Source organism: Schistocerca cancellata, chromosome 9 (assembly GCF_023864275.1).
Source record: "Schistocerca cancellata isolate TAMUIC-IGC-003103 chromosome 9, iqSchCanc2.1, whole genome shotgun sequence".
Classification (NCBI taxonomy): domain Eukaryota; kingdom Metazoa; phylum Arthropoda; class Insecta; order Orthoptera; family Acrididae; genus Schistocerca; species Schistocerca cancellata.
In genome coordinates, this window is record NC_064634.1 from 331,215,295 (window position 1) to 331,233,202 (window position 17,908).

The following is a 17,908-nucleotide window of genomic DNA, read 5'->3' on the forward strand; positions in this document are numbered from 1 at the left end:
CGTAGTTGGCAAGCAACTATTGGTACTGCGAATCCTCGTAGTATGTATATTTCGAAAAGGGCACTCTCGGCGCAATGCCCCTAATTTGTAACCATAAAAAACACAATGAAACGAAGAGACAGGCTGTGTGTGCACGAGTTACGACGTGATGTTTCTTGAAAATTGTAGCTGAAGGCATGCTGAAAGAAAAGAAATACAGGGGTAGGCGAACACAGGACTATAACAGCAAACCCGCTGCCCGCCACCAGTTCTTTGAAGAAGGGAACTCTCATGTACAAAGCAGTAGTGTTTTAATAAAACCTAACATTTTACGCATCTCAATATTTCCGACGTTATGGCTTGGTTCAAATGCCTCTGAGCACTATGGGACTTAACTTGTGAGGTCATCAGTCCTCCAGAACTTAGAACTACTTAAACCTAACTAACCTAAGGACATCACACACACCCATGCCCGAGGCAGGATTCGAGCCTGCGACCGTAGCGGTTTGCGCGGTTCCAGACTCTAGCGCCTAGAACCGCTCGGCTACCCCGACCGGCATTTGCGCCGTTATGTCTGCTGAACTGTGTGTCCCATAGTGATTTAATGTTGAAGATATATTCCGTATTCCGTGCTATAATAAAGAAGTAATAAGCTAAATTTCACCGCTGATGCTGATGGTTTACTGCACGAATAGCCGAACTGTGGTATGTGGTAAGCTTATCTCTCCTTATGTTGCCTTGTAAGGGGGGAGGGTATGTGAGCGAAGAAAAGTTTCGAAAAATTTTGAAGTCATGTGTAAAGCTTGTTGAGAGTATGTGATTGCCCTCATTCTCAAAATTGGGTTAATATAGCCTGGCTAATTAGAACATCATGGGTTATGCTGCCTCTAGACATTTATGGTGTTTCTAATTGTAATACTTGACACAGTCTCTTAAACTTCTAACATAGAATTAGACCTCTTAACCCTTAAATGCGTGATTTATTTCTTTCAAGCTGTAAAAATTACCACGTTTTAGTGACTACATCACGAAAATAAACCGGATTTTTTTTTTATGAAGTGAACAAAGCATTATTGTTGACAATTGCTACAAACACAAAAACAGACCTATTTTCAAATCTATCGTCAAGACACTCGAATTAACTGTCTACACCATATCTACTTACGTTTTCAAAATAAAAAAAAATAATTTTCAAACCCACAAATCAGTGCACAAGCACCAAAAAAACGTCTCTATTTTCCGCCAAAACACACGCGCGGCAGTACATCCACACAGCTGATTGTCGTACTGGTTCAGTTCATCCTGACATTTACAGCTTAGCAGCTGCAGTAGAGTGTATACACTTAACTACATTACGAATTTGTTCAAAATAGTCCAAATGGCTCTGAGCACAATGTGACTTAAATTCTGAGGTCATCAGTCGCCTATAACTTAGAACTAATTAAACCTAACCAACCTAAGGACATCACACACATCCATGCCCGAGGCAGGATTCGAACCTGCGACAGTAGCGGCCGCTCGGTTCCAGACTATAGCGCCTAGAACCTCACGGCCACTTCGGCCGTCTACGAATTTGTACAAAATGTTGCTCAGTAAAGGATACATCGAAGAAATGAAGTCTTTAGCTGATCAGCTTCACTATGCATTAAATGGTTAATTTGTGTATTTTTATTATAACTTATTATAACTAATTATTTAAAATATTAAGAATCGAATTCTAAACGTGGCAGGGGTAAAATACATGGAGCGAAAGGCTATTATCAATTTGTACAGAAACCAGATGGCTGTTATAAGAGTCGAGGGGCATGAAAGGGAAGCAGCGGTTGCGAAGGGAGTGAGACAGTTTTGAAGCCTGTCCCCGATGTATTGAGCAAGCAGTAAAGGAAACAAAAGAAAAATTCGGAGTAGGTATTAAAGTCCATGGAGAAGAAATAAAAACGTTGAGGTTCGCCGATGACATTGTAATTCTGTCAGAGACAGCAGAGGACTTGGAAGAGCAGTTGAACGGAATGGACAGTGTCTTGAAAGGAGGATATAAGATGAACATCAACAAAAGCAAAACGTCGAATTAAGTCGGATGATGCTGAGGGAATTAGATTAGGAAATGAGACACTTAAAGTAGTAAAGGAGTTTTCCTATTTGGGGAGCAAAATAACTGATGATGGTCAAAGTAGAGAGGATTTAAAATGTAGACTGGCAATGGCAAGGAAAGCGTTTCTGAAGAAAAGAAATTTGTTAACATCGAGTATAGATTTAAATGTCAGGAAGTCGTTTCTGAAAGTATTTGTATGGAGTGTAGCCATGTATGGAAGCGAAACATGGACGATAAATAGTTTGGACAAGAAGAGAATAGAAGCTTTCGAAATGTGGTGCTACAGAAGAATGCTGAAGATTAGATGGGTAGATCACATAACTAAAAAGGAGGTATTGGACAGAATGGGGGAGAAGAGGAGTTTGTGGCACAACTTGACAAGAAGAAGGGACCGGTTGGTAGGACATGTTCTGAGGCATCAAGGGATCACAAATTTAGCATTGCAGGGCAGCGTGGAGGGTAAAAATCGTAGAGGGAGTCCAAGAGATGAATACACTAAGCAGATTCAAGAGGATGTAGGTTGTAGTAAGTACAAGAAGCCTGCACAGGATAGAGTAGCATGGGGAGCTACATCAAACCAGTCTCAAGACTGAAGACAACAACAACAAGAATCAAATGTTTGTTTCTACGGGAAGCCGTTAAAAAGGCAGTCTGTAACAGGTATATGGCAAACGCTGTAGCTGTTTAGTGATACAGATAAGGCACATTACCGACAATGTGGGATACAGCAGCTAAGCTGAAACGAACAGGGCAGCCAGTAACAGCAGGAATGGTATGCTGCATCAAACCTCGTCTTGAGTTCACGATCTGAACTGCAACGATACCGCAGGGGACGAGACTTGGCGAACGCGCCCAAACGCCAGTGCAGGCAGACGAGGATGCTGTAGTCCGGCTGAGGCACGCGTGTTATCGCCACCGGAGGTCGCAAGGTCGCCACGCGGAGCCGCGCTGTTCTGTTTTGTCAGCCGGCAGCAGCCCACGGCGCACAGCACGCAGCACGCCGGGCCTTGGACGTTATCCGGTCACAGAGTACGGCGACGCGGCTAAGCGAGGAGGGGTCCAGTCCACGCGATTCGCGTGTCAGTGCAGTCAGCTGGCGGCGCACACGGCTTCGCTATGCACCGGCTCGTCTACTACCGCCACCTCGAGCTGATCAGCGCTGCAGGGTGAGCTTAACGCAGTCCTTCAGGACAGAGCAGCGCGTCATATTGTCAATGTGACAGTGTCATTATGATTATCATCTTAAACTTTTGTCTCACAGTGGAGACTCAGTGTTTCAGAAACGAAAACTGAATTAATGTAAGAGTGAGGGAGAGACTGAATGACTGTAAGAGAGAAAGAGAGACTTAGCGAGTGTGAATATTGGAGAGAAAGATTCATCGAGTGTAAGATCCTGTGTATGTGTGAATATATGTGTATTTGTGCGTGGGTGAGTGGGTGGGTGGGTGGGTGGGTGGGTCGGCTTGTGGTTGCGTGGATGCGAGGGTGGGCGGGTGAGTGGGAGACTGGGTGAAGCAAAGAGAGGGAGAGAGGCAGAGAGAGAGAAAGAGAGAAAGAGAGATAGTGAGAGAGAGAGGGAGAGAGAGGGAGAGAGAGAGAGAGAGAGAGAGAGAGAGAGTGGGCTAGTGTAACAGAGTCATAGAGAGGGAGGAAAAGACTGAGCGAATGCAGTTCAGAGAGGAATTGACAGAATGAAAAATAAATTGAGTAAGAGTGAGTGACTTAATGCGTTTAAGATGGAAAATGAGAGGGGGAATTCGGGATGGCAAAGATGGGTGAAGTAGGGAGGAGATTAGCTGAATGCATGAGGGATGTGGAGGTTGAGGGATTGTATGAATTGAACAGAAATAGAGAGAATAATATCATAAATGCACGTGCCATGGAGGACGCACTGTAATCATCACAACATAGGCAGTGTAATAATATAAGTGAATGTGAGAAGGAAAGATTTTTTGAACGAAAACGACGAGTCACTGATTTCAAATCAAACCAGTTTTAGCAACTTATTGACCTGTGAGCCACGTGCGCAGATAGCTGTTAAAAGAGGAACATGCAGTCCGGCGAATCGTTTGACCTTTCAGTTTAGTGAAGAGTAGTTTTTCCGCCTTTCAGCAGGAACGTAGTCTGCTACGTGTACGTGGAAATAACGAGTCAGCTCACATTACAAATGAACTATTTGTCGTGGCGTTTTAGTGCACAACTGATGAAGTACCTGCAGCAAGCATTGAGAGTGAAACGTCTTGTTTGCATCCGCATAGTGACTATGAAACTGTTAACGCTGTCATTCCTTTTATATTAACACAGGACTGTGGCCATATGAGTACTGGAACTGTATATGATAAGTGGCAAACATTTGCAAAAAATGTTTGTAACCAATGACAACCTTTTACTTCGATATGCACATGTCCGAGCAAGTCTTAATTTTAATAAGAGCGATTCCGCTCAACGGATTGTGGGATATGTAATGCTTGTTGGATGATACACACGAAACAAAATAATAATTATATGTTGTTCTGAAGATGGCTCGTCAGGGACCTGAAACTAGTTATCAATAAAGATATTTTTCACATCTTGAACTGGGGTTTTTAATCCATACATTCTAACATCGCTTGTCACCCTATTTCACAATGTGAAATAACAGCAAAATAAATGAGACTAGTTATGATTCTTTAATCAGGTATTCAAAAGATACCAGGGCTTCACGTTTCGTTTAGTACATTGCTTTGCACCTAACTATATTATGAGCATGTTGTGAGTTTTTATATGGAGCTGATATTTAGTCAAGATGTAACGTTATGTTACTGGAAATTTTAAGGGATAGACTTTCCTTGTACAATGTGGTCAAAAAGAAACTGGCGCACAAAATATTTCAGCCACTTTAAGATAGGCAACCCAAGTTACATCACCTGCCGCAGTTGCGAATGATGTAAGGTGGGTTGCCTGTCTTAAGATACATGAAATATTTTGACAACCTGTTTTATTTTGTCCAAGCTGTTGGCCATTTATTTATGTACGATAAGCTTCATATTGCAATTACTTCTATCCGACAAGTAATGAATAATATGAACACACTGCTCGGGCACTCCAGGTATTCATGTCTCTTATGTGTCTGGCGAAAATCTTTTGGAAAGTTTGGAGTTATTCATGGCCCAGAGTGGTGAGGCTACAGTGCTTGCACAACACCATTGGTTACTGTTGGGACTTGTCGATTATATAAATGGCAGCCGTTGCTGCAGTCGGCTGCTTCGTGCCTTGTTGGCAGTAATCCGGAATCTCGGCGGGAACTGGGTCTGAGAGAAGTTGGCTCGGTCTTTGCGCCTTATAATACCTACGCCACGGCTGCAGCGGCGAAGTAAGTTCTCCGCAAAGTTGACAAAGAACCTTTTGTTCAAAGTTGAGCCGTCTTCGCCGTTCCCCACACAAACGTCCCATGGTTCCTATTGCAGGACTCTGCGTCATTAATTGCTTTCAGCAGCATCGCTGTCAGAACTGAGGATGCACTTACACTTCTGCGCGTCACCGGCACACACAGTTTTGATGCTGCACTACGTGTACAACTTTTAAGGGGTTTAAATAACGTCCATCCACTCTACAAACCATTACCTCTCTCTGCGACAAACCCGTAGATTCTACGGGCCAGCGTATATTGTTGATTATAAAGCGCTGCACTTTGTCTTCATATCTCTGGCTGTCTATGTACTGTATTTATACTGTCATTTATTAATTGCGTTCGTTCGTTTTGCGTATTGTTTTCGTATGCGGATAGAACTCATTATTGGTATTCTGTGTAAGAGAAATGGCCCGCCGTGTTTTACCTGATGAAGAAATTGCCGCCGCGTGAGATTAGCCGAGCGGTCAAAGGCGCTGCAGTCATGGATTGTGCGGCTGGTCGCGGCGGAGGTTCGAGTCCTCTCTCGGGCATGGGTGTGTGTGTTTATCCTTAGGATTATTTAGGTTAAGTAGTGAGTAAGCTTAGGGACTGATGACCTTAGCAGTTAAGTCCCATAAGCTTTCACACACATTTGAACATTTTTTGAAGAAATTGCTGATTTCTGACTATTTTTGACACATAGATAGTGAAGATAATTCGGGCGACACAGGTGTCTTTGAAAGGGACGGAAATACCATGTGCTCAGGCACACAACTGTAAAATAATGGCGGAATCGGTATTTTCAGTTGCTCTTACTAGGAGTATTGAATTCATTTTGGTTACAGCGTTCCTTTCAGGCCAAGAAAGTGATAATATCTGATTTCATTACAAATTTTTCCAACGGCTCCAAATAACCAAAACGGACCTGTAGGCTGAGGTACACAGAGACGTTTCCTGTAACATTTACCACTCACAAGCAAAAGACTTGTCTCTAGTGTATGTTATGTTTATTCTTCAAAATCAAAGAAAGAATGTGGGAAAGCAAATAGGCACGTTATTAGTGAGAACAGTGTCCTGTGGTGTTATGTATGAAACCCTGTTTTAAAACATTTTATACGAAAATGGGGTATCAATCTAAGTAGAAAATGCTATTGTATTTAAATACGATATTCATCACTGATCATTGTGTATTCATGAACGCATTTTCTCTATACATGTAAATGTGCGACTATTTTTAATTTTATGAAAACAATGTCATGTGTAATAGTATAATTTGTCAATGTGAGACCTGAGTTTCTCCTGGCGTATACAACTTTCAAATAACTTCCGGGAATTCAGCCAGGTAACACTTTCAGCGACCGCCGATATTTCGGCGGGAGAACACCCCGCCATTTTCAAGGCAAACTGCAACGGACAGGCGGCGTACATGCAAATTTAATACCTCGGTTCTCGGACCGAAGCAGGAAAGATAACACACACACACACACTGAACACTAGTGCCACCAAAGATGACCAAAGTCAGAGCTATCGATAGTGAGACTATGAATTCGCAGGTGAGGCAGCATTGACTCTGTTCCTCTGTTTTTTGACAAGGGAGAGAGCCGGATTCCAAACAGAGTTTAAACAGAAACCTCCATCCCTGTTAACGAGGTTGCTCGCTAATTTAATCTCAACTGCCTCCCTAATGACACTGTCCCAATAGCTGGACGTGCATGCCAATATCTCGGTGTTATTATATAACATGGGGTGACCAGTATCCGAGCAATGTTCGGCAATAGCAGATCTATTTGGCTGCTGTAATCGTGTGTGCCGTTTATGCTCAGTACATCTGTCCTCCACGGTCGTGATAGTTTGACCAATATATGCCATGCCGCAGCTACAAGGAATACGATATACACCCGCCTTTCGCAGTCCAAGATCATCCTTAACGGAACTCAAAAGTGCTCTAATTTTAGATGGAGGTCGGAAAACACATTTCACATCGTATTTCCGTAAAATACGACCGATCTTATTGGACGTGTTTCCTACGTAAGGCAAGAAGGCAGTAGACTTAGGTGTTGACTCAGAATTATCATCAATCACCCGATGTACAGTTGGTCGATAGCGCAACGCACGTCCAATCTGTCTATCACTGTAACCATTTTGACGAATTGTCACTTCAAGATGGGACAGCTCAGCTGGCAAAGTCTCAGCGTCAGAAACGACATGTGCCCTGTGTACCAAGGTACGAAGTACCCCTTCACGCTGAGCCGAATGGTGACAACTATTAGCTTGTAAGTACAAGTCGGTGTGAGTACGTTTCCTGTAGACTGCATGTCCCAATGATCCATCATCCTTCCTCCTAACCAACACGTCTATGGTGAAAGCTACGTTTTCGGAGAATCTTACGGGGTGCTGTACTGTATATAGAGTTTTGGGATTCACTAGTTTGTAGCTGAAACATGGAGTCATTTGGTTTGGTGTATGAAGTGTATGAACATAAAATTATCAGTAAGCCGTTTCTCGCCTTCTGCATTCACATGCTTTAACGTGTGGTCTCTGTGACATGGGAATAAGTAGTATATTCATATTTAAACTGACAGCTTATTAGTTTCTGCACAACTTTTGAATCTTCCCCGTTCACTACAAAAACATTTTGTTTCCAAGAAATTTTAAGAATTTCTTACCTGTCATACGTTAATGAGGTGCATATACTTGTAAATACGTTTTATAATCTCAAGAAATTATATCTAAATTTGATAGTGTCATGTGAAGGAAAGGAAACATGTACCAGTCAGTTTAATTGCTGATTAGTGCACCAAGTGGCCATAAAGTTTGTTTTTTTTAGCCGTAAACGGCGAAACAGCCGTTATAGACGGTATTCGAATAAAACGGCTCCGTCGTTTCAGAAGCGGCCACTTTAGCACGTTATTAAAAACTTTTGAACGTTTTTAGGAATGCTGATACTGCCATCGACAGGAGAAAGCAGTAGTCTGTCCATAATTTAAATTTCTTTGGTTCTCGAAAACATTAAGCGCAAGTTGTCTACCTGGAGTAGCGACCCCCAGATTAATCTTGTGCTTCATTAACAGATAAGAAATCAAGAAGCCAGAATATTTTAAATGGCGTCAAAGAACTCTCTTAAAAAAAGTACATACATTTAAGGAACTATCTAATAGTAAACAAAATAGTTTTACACCGATAACTCTAATCAAAATTAAATAAGTTATTCAGTACTTTGCCTGGACAATATTAACCCTTTCGTGGTTGATGGGTCATATATGTCCCGCTAACTTCTAGCGCCAATACGAATGTCTGGATGTATGTTAGCCAGCTCTGCACAGTGCTGCCATCTAAGGACGATTGTACTGTACTTGAGAAAAACTCGGGACTGCACTGCACAGACAACAGAGAAGGCTGTGACTACTTTTGTTAATTGGCGCGTACATATGGCCGCTGCAACGCTACTGATTGGTATCATGCGAGAGTTTTCATCATTTCTCACTTTTCAGAGATGTCTGAAATAAGTAATTCCTCTTATTATTAACGTAATAATAATTTCTTAGTACAAATACATTGTCGAATGTACTTGTCAGAGACAGTATTATTTTATACTCGAAATAAAATTAGTGCAACACATGTGTCCCAGAAGACCAAATTTGTGAAATTATCTATCGGTTTGAAATATGTGATCTATTTTGTTTCTTTTTCATTAACGCTTTCATGGATAAAATTCATTTTTTACACATTTTTAAAATATTAAGGTGATAATGACTTCTTTTCAATCTCATTATTATACTTTCAGCTAGAAAATATCTTATTTCCCCATTTTTTTCACAATAGAAAGTGGGAAAAATGTCCCACGAACCAACGCGTGTTACCTTTTCTGTTGAATTAGTGATTACTTAATTTTTCTTCTTTAGACGTAAACAGGACTTTGCTGGGAATAGAATAACAGCAAATTATACATGCCTGTAATCTTTTATTAAAACTGTTTTCTTAATACTGAGGAATGGACACTGTCTTGAAAGGAGGACATAAGATGAACATCAACAAAAGCAAAACGAGAATAATGGAATGTACTCAAATTAAGTTGGGTGATGCTGAGGGAATTAGGTAATGAGACACTTAAAGTAGTAAAGGAGTTTTGCTATTTGGGGAGCAAAATAACTTCTTATGGAGGGTTAGGAGAATGAGGGTGTGGCAGTTTCCTTGACTCTGAGGTTTTATTCGCCTTTCTTGATGGTCGAAGTAGAGAGGATATAAAATGTAGACTGGCAGTGGCAAGGAAAGCGTTTCTGAATAAGAGAAATTTGTTAACAAAGAGTATAGATTTAAGTTTCAGGATGTCATTTTTTAAAGTATTTGTATGGAGTGTAGCCATGTATGCAAGTAAAACATGGACGATAAATAGTTAGGACAAGAAGAGAATAAAAGCTTTCGAAATGTAGTGTTACAGAAGAATGCTGAAGGTTAGATGGGTAGATCACATAATTAATGGTGAGGTATTGCATAGAATTGGGGAGAAGAGAAATTTGTGGCACAACTTGACTAGAAGAAGGGATCGGTTGGTAGGACGTGTTCTGAGGAATCAAGGAATCACCAATTTAGTATTGGAGGGCAGCGTGGAGGTTAGAAATCGTAGAAGGAGACCAAGCGATGAATACACTAAGCAGATTCAGAAGGGTGTAGGTTGCAGTAGGTACGGGGAGGTGAAGATGCTTGCACAGGTTACGGTAGCATGGAGAGCTGCATCAAACCAGTCTCTGGACTGAACACCACAACAGCAACAACCATTTTACTACATCTCTCTTCTTTCATAGATACTCTGTAAAGCCAAAGCTCGATCAAAAGTAAAATGCTGCAACGAGAAACGATTTATCCAGGAAATCAAACAGATACACAACACTCTAAGGTATTGGTCGTAATTATTTTCTACTCGATCACCGTGACAGTCAAAAGATTTGTTCCAGCGGCAAACCAAATTTTCAGAAAAGACATAAAATGAAACAGGGTGCGGGTTTGGTTGTCCCCTTACAGCATCCTGCTGAATATCAGCATAATTTCTTAAGTGACGACAAGTGGAGTACATCGTTAATGCTCTGAGAAAATGAAAATCACTTGATTCGAGATCGACGTGTGTGGAGAGTGTTCTTAGGCAGCCGCACCAGATCCTGTACAAACAATTCCGTATGCGGCCTGACATTATCGAGCAAGAACACGCTACTTTTCGAAAACAACATCGGTCGTTTCCGCCAATTCATCTTCAGCTACCATCCTAGTGTGCCACAATAACTGTCAGTATTCATGGTTCTGTGGCCGAGCAAATCATCCACCAGCACACCCTGCGTGCCACGAAAGTCTGTGGTCGTAACTTTCTTCGCAGGTGCCGTTGTTTTGAACTTCTTATGTTGGGTAAGGGGAATGAGTGCGTGGTCGTTTCCATGAGTCTGAGGCTTTCTTCACCTTATAGGTCGAAGAGCGTCCCCTCTCCGTCAGTTTTCGGCAGGATCAAGGAGGCAAGCGTGGGTTAGGTTACAATCTTTTCTATCAAGGAGGTTAGACAGAGTTTACTTTAACCTACCTGTACAGGATGGATCCCACGACACCTCTGTGCTTGGAGGCGGGTGTTGCATTGAGGCTTTTGCTATTAAAAGGACGCCAAATGCATGTGGAAAGCTGTATCTGTCTCACAATAAAAAACTTGACGAGTTCTTTACGCTCTTTTATCAGTTGTTGGAATAACCAGACAAGTATTACTAATATGTGAGATGAAAAGAGAAACGTTATATCACATATCCCAGATTTTTCGTGCTGACAATGAAGAGCAAGATTACAAACACTCTGTATAAACTCAAAAAAAAAACTCCTCAAAACAGATATATGTCAGTTAACTTTCAATAACTGATAACTGTCACTAAACATATTCGTGGGAGGCAAACATAAATTTTAGAATAAGGTACTCTGGAAACCTGAAACATTGAAAAGTGTAATTACGTACTCCACATTTGCAAGCCACCTCATATAATGGAATCACCGCCCTTCTGTCATAAAAATAACGTATTTTTTGTTATGTTATGTGAACCGGGGACCTAGAAACGACGGAGAGGCTCCGTCCCCGCCGCAGCCGCAGTGTTCCACAACCCCACGACGACTACTGCAGTCCACTTCACCCCTCCGCCGCCCCACACCGAACCCATGTTATTGTGCGGTTCGTCCCCCAGTGGACCCCTCCCCCCCCCCCCGCCCCCCGGGAACATCTCACACCAGACGAGTGTAAACCCTATGTTTGCGTTGTAGAGTAATGGTGGTGTACGCGTACGTGGAGAACTTGTTTGCGCAGCAATCGCCGACATAGTGTAGCTGAGGCGGAATAAGGGGAACCATACCGCATTTGAGGGGCAGATGGAAAACCGCCTAAAAACCATCCACAGACTGGTCGGCTCACCGGACCTCTACACAAATCCGCCGGGCGTTAGACTGCACGGCCAACCGGGCGGGCAAAATAACGTATAGGCGGTAATGATAATTCAAACACAGCTAACGCTCGCCTACGAAAAGCCCAGGAAAGATCCCCAACAGTAACTTTGACCATTTGATTCGTCAATGTTCTCATTTGAATAAACTATTTTTGGGGGTTATAATTGACGCCTAAAACTTCCGATAAGAATTTTGCCTTCTTGGAGTTTCCAATGAAGCTGCAGTTTCAGTCCATATCTCGATTATGGTATGTTTCATCCTCAGAATGCGGCAAATACACCTGTATTGCACTAGAAACATCAGTCTATCAAACGCGATATTTTGTGTGTGAGCATGTCGACCGATTCGACAGAGGAAAACAAAATGAGTTAAATATCAACGCTTCTCGTCAGATGCCTCTAAGTTTAGGCGATGAGATCGGCTGTTCTGTGACCGGTCCGAAGAGATCGGCTGCCTTCGACCTATATTGGTCGGCGGCGGAACCCACCGAAGTCAGTACCACTGTGCCGTAGTGTAAGGTTTCGTATAACAAGAAAACGCTTTGCTCCCAGTGACTATACTGTACAGGAATGTAACAACACCAGTCCGATACTTCGCTAATTACTGGAGACGTAACCCCACTCGCTTGGCTTTATTCTAAAGCAAAGTTGCAGGATATCAGCCCCAGAAATCATTCCCGGCAGAAAATTTGAGCCATAAATCTCACAGTAAGCAGTTATGACCCTCTGAATATACACCTTTAGAACTTTCACCCGCACCATATGTTTGTCACTCGCTCCGCCCCACTGTAACCAAATAAAACCCTAGGCGAAGCACTGTAGTGTCGAGTGACGACGAGAGCCCTTCTGTTTACGGATGTTGAAGGCGAGGAAAGAGGAAGATGGAGGATGGAGGTGGGCACATCTATCCAATGTGACACGACATCGTGTTAGAGAGCATTTGTTCAAATCGTTCAAATGGCTCTGAGCACTATCCGTCCCCTAGAACTTAGAACTACTTAAACCTAACTAACCTTAGGACATCACTCACATCCATGCCCGAGGCAGGATTCGAACCTGCGACCGCTCGGCCACTCTGTCCGGCAGCATTTGTTATTCTATTATGCGAAAAATAGTAAACATATGACTACGTAATTTCTCAATTTCATGCTCGTATACGTTTAGTAATGTTTTAACAATATTCCAAACTGATATTAGGCAGCTATATATATATATATATATATATATATATATATATATACGCATCGAAATAAAAATTAATAAACCTGATTAACTTGTACACTACTTAGCGATCGGGCATAAGTGGCTGTAGCGGGGCGAAGTGACAAACAACCACTAAGTGCGAAAGTTTAAATGCCGTACTTGCAAACCATCATAACTGCGTACTGTCAGAAGTATACCCCAAATTTGCATGCAGGCTGGGTTTCTTAGGCTGATATCTGGCACGTGTGCCTCTTTGTCCTTAATATACGAGATCAAGTTGGTGATGTTTCCTTGTGACAGTTGCCGGAGTACCCTGCCGATAGCCACTACACTATCAATAGACATACTGGATCCGTGTGCAATCTGCACCACATGAGTTCTGCAATTAGCTTTGATCAATCATTCGAAGAGGAAAATGTTCTCCTCTGAGACAGAAGTACTTTGACGCCGTGATACTGGCACGTCTGACAAATCCACGCTGGTCCGCCTCCGCAACTGCGGGGTCAGCGCGGCGGAATCTTAACCAAAGGGGCCCGGGTTCGATTCCCGACGGGGGCAGATATTTGCTCTGCTTGGTGTTTTGTTTTTATTGCGTTAGTGTTGCCGATATTAACAAGAATATCAGCTCAAACACGCTTGAAAGGTCTCTGTTGGATTCCTTTCATGTTAATTTCTGAAATCTGTTGTCATTTACGGCATAAATTCCTCTTCTAAATTTACTGTGGCGTTTCTGACTAACTGGGAGGAGACTGAGTAGTGGAACGTGTTACTTTTACACATAAACAACAACGATCTGTCACACTACTACACTTTTAAAACACAGTTTATATGTAATTCACGTCACACAGTCTCATACGGAACCTACATCCGCTTTCTTTTATATACTGTATATGATAAGATACTGTCATCCCCCTTCCCTTCTGTGTGAGAGGATGAATGAGCAAATGTATTTCTAGTTGCATGCTTGAGGGTAGCAGACCAGCCTGTCTGCTAGAGAACAGTAGGACCAACGTCGGAACAGGTAGCTACGCTTTCTAAAAGCAAAGAGGCTTCTATCCTTAGTATGGTCCTGTCCGTCCCTTGTCATGTTGATATAGGAAGCTGCCCCTCTGGACACTTCCGTTTGTATTTGTGAGCCACCCCTCAAGAAGGGACCAGGTCAGTCTGTCCGTGGCGAGCGTCTGAAGTGGTAAGATCTCCGGCTAAGCGCGTGTCTGCTAAGTCCGTAGGACAATGGATTTCTTAAGTTCAGCCTAACTGAAAATTTAATCACCTTTATTTCAGGTTTAGCTCTAAAATATCTAATGTTATCTTAAATTGCAACGCAGTGTATTTCGAGTGTGAAGTTCAGAATATTTTCCAGTAGTTGCTTTGTCATTACTTTGTCAGTAAAGTGGAACCACGTGTTGATCAGTAACTCTAACTAAGATCATCAATCTTAAATGCGAGTGTGCGTGAGATTATAACATCTCGTCTTGACAATATTTTTCAATATAGCAACTTTTCTTTATGTTCAACCCACGTGGGGTGTACTTTGTGAGACCACTACCACGTGCTTATATAATTGTTTGACCCATCTGGTTAATAGTAAGACGTTAGTAACCAGTTCGAGGTTTTTCTTTTGTAAATTGCTTTTCGATCTAATTTTTCTAATTATCAAAATTATTGTGGAGTACACGCTTTGTGTAAACCAAGTTGACCACGTGAAGCATGTGGTGTAATCATCAAAGTAGCCCACAGCTATTCTTTTTGGGAAGATTTCACAGAGAGTTAGTATGAATTTAGTATACCAGTGTGTGGTAATTACATGATGGACAGGATTGTGCTACGAACGTAACTTCTTTGGGTGAAAATTGAATCGGTTGGTTGTGGTTAATTTCCTCTTGCATATGTTTCAACGTTCTTCGTGTGTTATTTTATGAATGCAGTGTTGTATGCAGTCTCCCAATCTTGGCTCCATATTTGATGTGTTCCGTAAGATTACAAACTCACACTTTCCACAATCCTAAATAAGGCACCAGTTTAGTTATGAATCAAATTTAATATGCTGAAATTTCAATGATCAATGTTAAAATAAATTTCCATATATAAACTGATGTATTTCTTTTTATTTAAATTCTCTTATATATATATATATATATATATATATATATATATATATATATATATATATATATATATATAAAAAATCACCGGTCGTCGTATGACTATTAAAAGATTATAATTAATGTTAGTCTGGTTGGGAATTTGGTAAGCTAGACTGGATACCTGGTGAAACAATTGCGCAGTAATGCAAGGTTAACTTCCCTAGACAGCTCACAGCTTTTAACCCGCTTTTATTGTCAATCAGCACCGCTTTCAAAACAAAATAAAGCAACAACGTTACATGCTGTCGTATCGTCCTTCCGCCGTTTAAATGACTGCTTGAGCAAGAAACTAAAGCAAATAAATTGAAATGCAAAGAAATTTTTTCTACTTTTATCAAATTCCTGACACAAAAGCCATGATGTTTTCGTGACATCGCATTCGCTCTATAGACCTCATCTAGCTGGCAGTGAATTGTAGTCGAGAACGTTTGCTTTAACGCAAGAATCTTATTACGCTTTACACTTCGATCACCAATAACGATCGGTCAACAACGCTGTCTTGCACAGAAAGCTGCTTCTACCTGCGACGTTCTAAAGCTTTTTCCTTTTTTTTTATTTTTCCTTCATATCTTTCTTTCCATATCTTGAACGTTGGGATGGCTATCGCAGAACAAACTTTCTTGCAGGGAATTCCGTGTGTTTGCTTGACATCCGAGAATATATTTTAATATTAGCTACCGAACTCACACCAGGTTTCTTAGATACAACAGAAACAACGTAATCGTCATGCCATTTACTCATCAAAAGGCACTTTCTCCTTTGTGAGGCGGAATAAATAGCACCTTTTCCGTCTTTCTCTAGTCATTTCTTCATTTCTTCTTTTGAACGGGGCAATTTCGGGTGACACGAGTTTTTCTCAGTCACAGTGCCCCCAAAACCTTGTTCTCTCAGAAAAAAACAAACAAGTTGCTCTAAGGTTATCGTGCGTACTTTTGGATGCCAGATCCAGTCGTTAACAACTACTGAACGATATGAAATGAAACTGTCATGACTTCTGAACGGTTGCGTTAGGACGTTCAAACTGCACGGTTGGCCTCCGGACATGATGGGAATTAGTGTGCATTGTGTGGTTTGGTTTAGTGACGATAACCACTTTCATTTGGATGGGCTAGTCAATGACGTATTTGGGGGACCGAGAGTCCGCATTTCACGATCGATGTCTCTTCGCCCACAACAGGTGACTGCGTGTCGTACAATGCCCTGTCACGGAATAGTCGGTGCGATATTCCTTGGTGGCATGGTGACTAGCGAGCGGTACGTGAAGGTTTTGGAAGATGATTCCATGCCCTTTATCCAAAGTAGCCCTGATCGACAAAATGTGGTTCATGCAAGACGGAGCTCGACGCGGGAGAGTATTTCTTGTCCTGGAGGAGCACTTGGGGGACCGCATTCTGGCTTTGGGGTACCCAGATGCCTCTGGCATTGACCTCGATTGGCCTTCATATTCTCTGCATCTGAACACATGCGGCTGTTTTTGTAGTGTTTTATTTAAATGAAAGGTCTACAGAAATACCATTGCTGAGCTAAAAACAACCATTCAGGAGGTCATCGACAGTCGATTTTCAGACACTTCAGCGTGTCATACATAATTTCGCTATTCGTCTGTGCCAATGTTGGCACTCAGGTACATCGAACATGTCATAACCTAAATCCAAATATCTGTAGTGACGTTTACATCTTGAATAAAGTGTGTGCACGCTGTAGTTTGTGACTAATTTACGTTTCTTCCATATAGTTCAATAAATGACATCCTGTATCTCGGCGAACAACCCTTCTGCCACATCAGGTGCTGCTGGTCCAGAGTTCGCACCTCGCTGGACCCGCGCCGTGCTCGGAGGTTGTGGTGGTGGAGGCACAGCGGAGGACTGTAGTTGTGATAGTGCGTTTACACCTGTGCGTCTTGCAGCTAGTCTCCGCGCGACTGTTCTTGCCCCACACGCAAGTAGAGGCACGCGGGGAGATTTCAGCCCTCTTCCTCAACATGTGCATGCGAGTGATTGCTTTGGCACCTGTGTTCACTGGGTGCCTATACTTTCGTGTGAGGCGAGGTACAGCCTCACGACGACTAGCTGCGAGGCCCACAGGTGTAAAATCACGTGTGTGTGTGTGTGTGTGTGTGTGTGTGTGTGTGTGTGTGTGGCGGTGGGGAGGTGGGGGGGGGGGGACTGGAAAGGCCTTCCACCCGCCGTCTGTCGCATCCTCGCGTTCGTGTTCTGCTTTGATGGATTTTTGTACTGGCTCCCATGCCTAACCCAGCTGCAAGCGCGTGTTCCTATTGATTAAATTATCAGCCACACGGATTTCAATTGTTTCACTGAAAATGCAGTTCCCACAGTTTATCGGTGGTAGCCAGAAGTTTCGTTTGCCGGGAATTCATTTTATGTCGAATTTGACTGTAGTCCGTCGTTCCGCTGTTGCAGACCTGTTGGCTGCAGTGAGCGAGTGTGGTGCTCACGTTCTGTACATAGATCTTCAACTTGCGGATCGTTTATGCAGTACGAAACTTGGTACAGCCCGGTTTTCTGAGATAGAGGTCTTCACTGCCTGTAATAAAGCTCATATATTGCCTGGCGAGCGGATAAATGGCGTTATTTGGTGTTTTGTAAATATTTGTTCCAATGTTTGACGATACATTGCCAGCAAACGGCAGAAAAGCGAT

The 17,908-nt window shown here is 42.3% G+C and overlaps 1 protein-coding gene across 1 annotated transcript in view; it reads left to right on the top strand.

Moving 5' to 3' along the window:
- The first annotated feature begins 3,103 nt into the window (after positions 1–3,103).
- LOC126100306 (calcium/calmodulin-dependent protein kinase kinase 1) overlaps positions 3,104–17,908 on the top strand; it is a 449,773-nt gene continuing 434,968 nt past the window's right edge. The window contains exon 1 of the mRNA XM_049910915.1: positions 3,104–3,237. Coding sequence (XP_049766872.1) covers positions 3,188–3,237 — 50 coding nt within the window. The 5' untranslated portion in view covers positions 3,104–3,187. The remainder of the gene's footprint in view (positions 3,238–17,908) is intronic.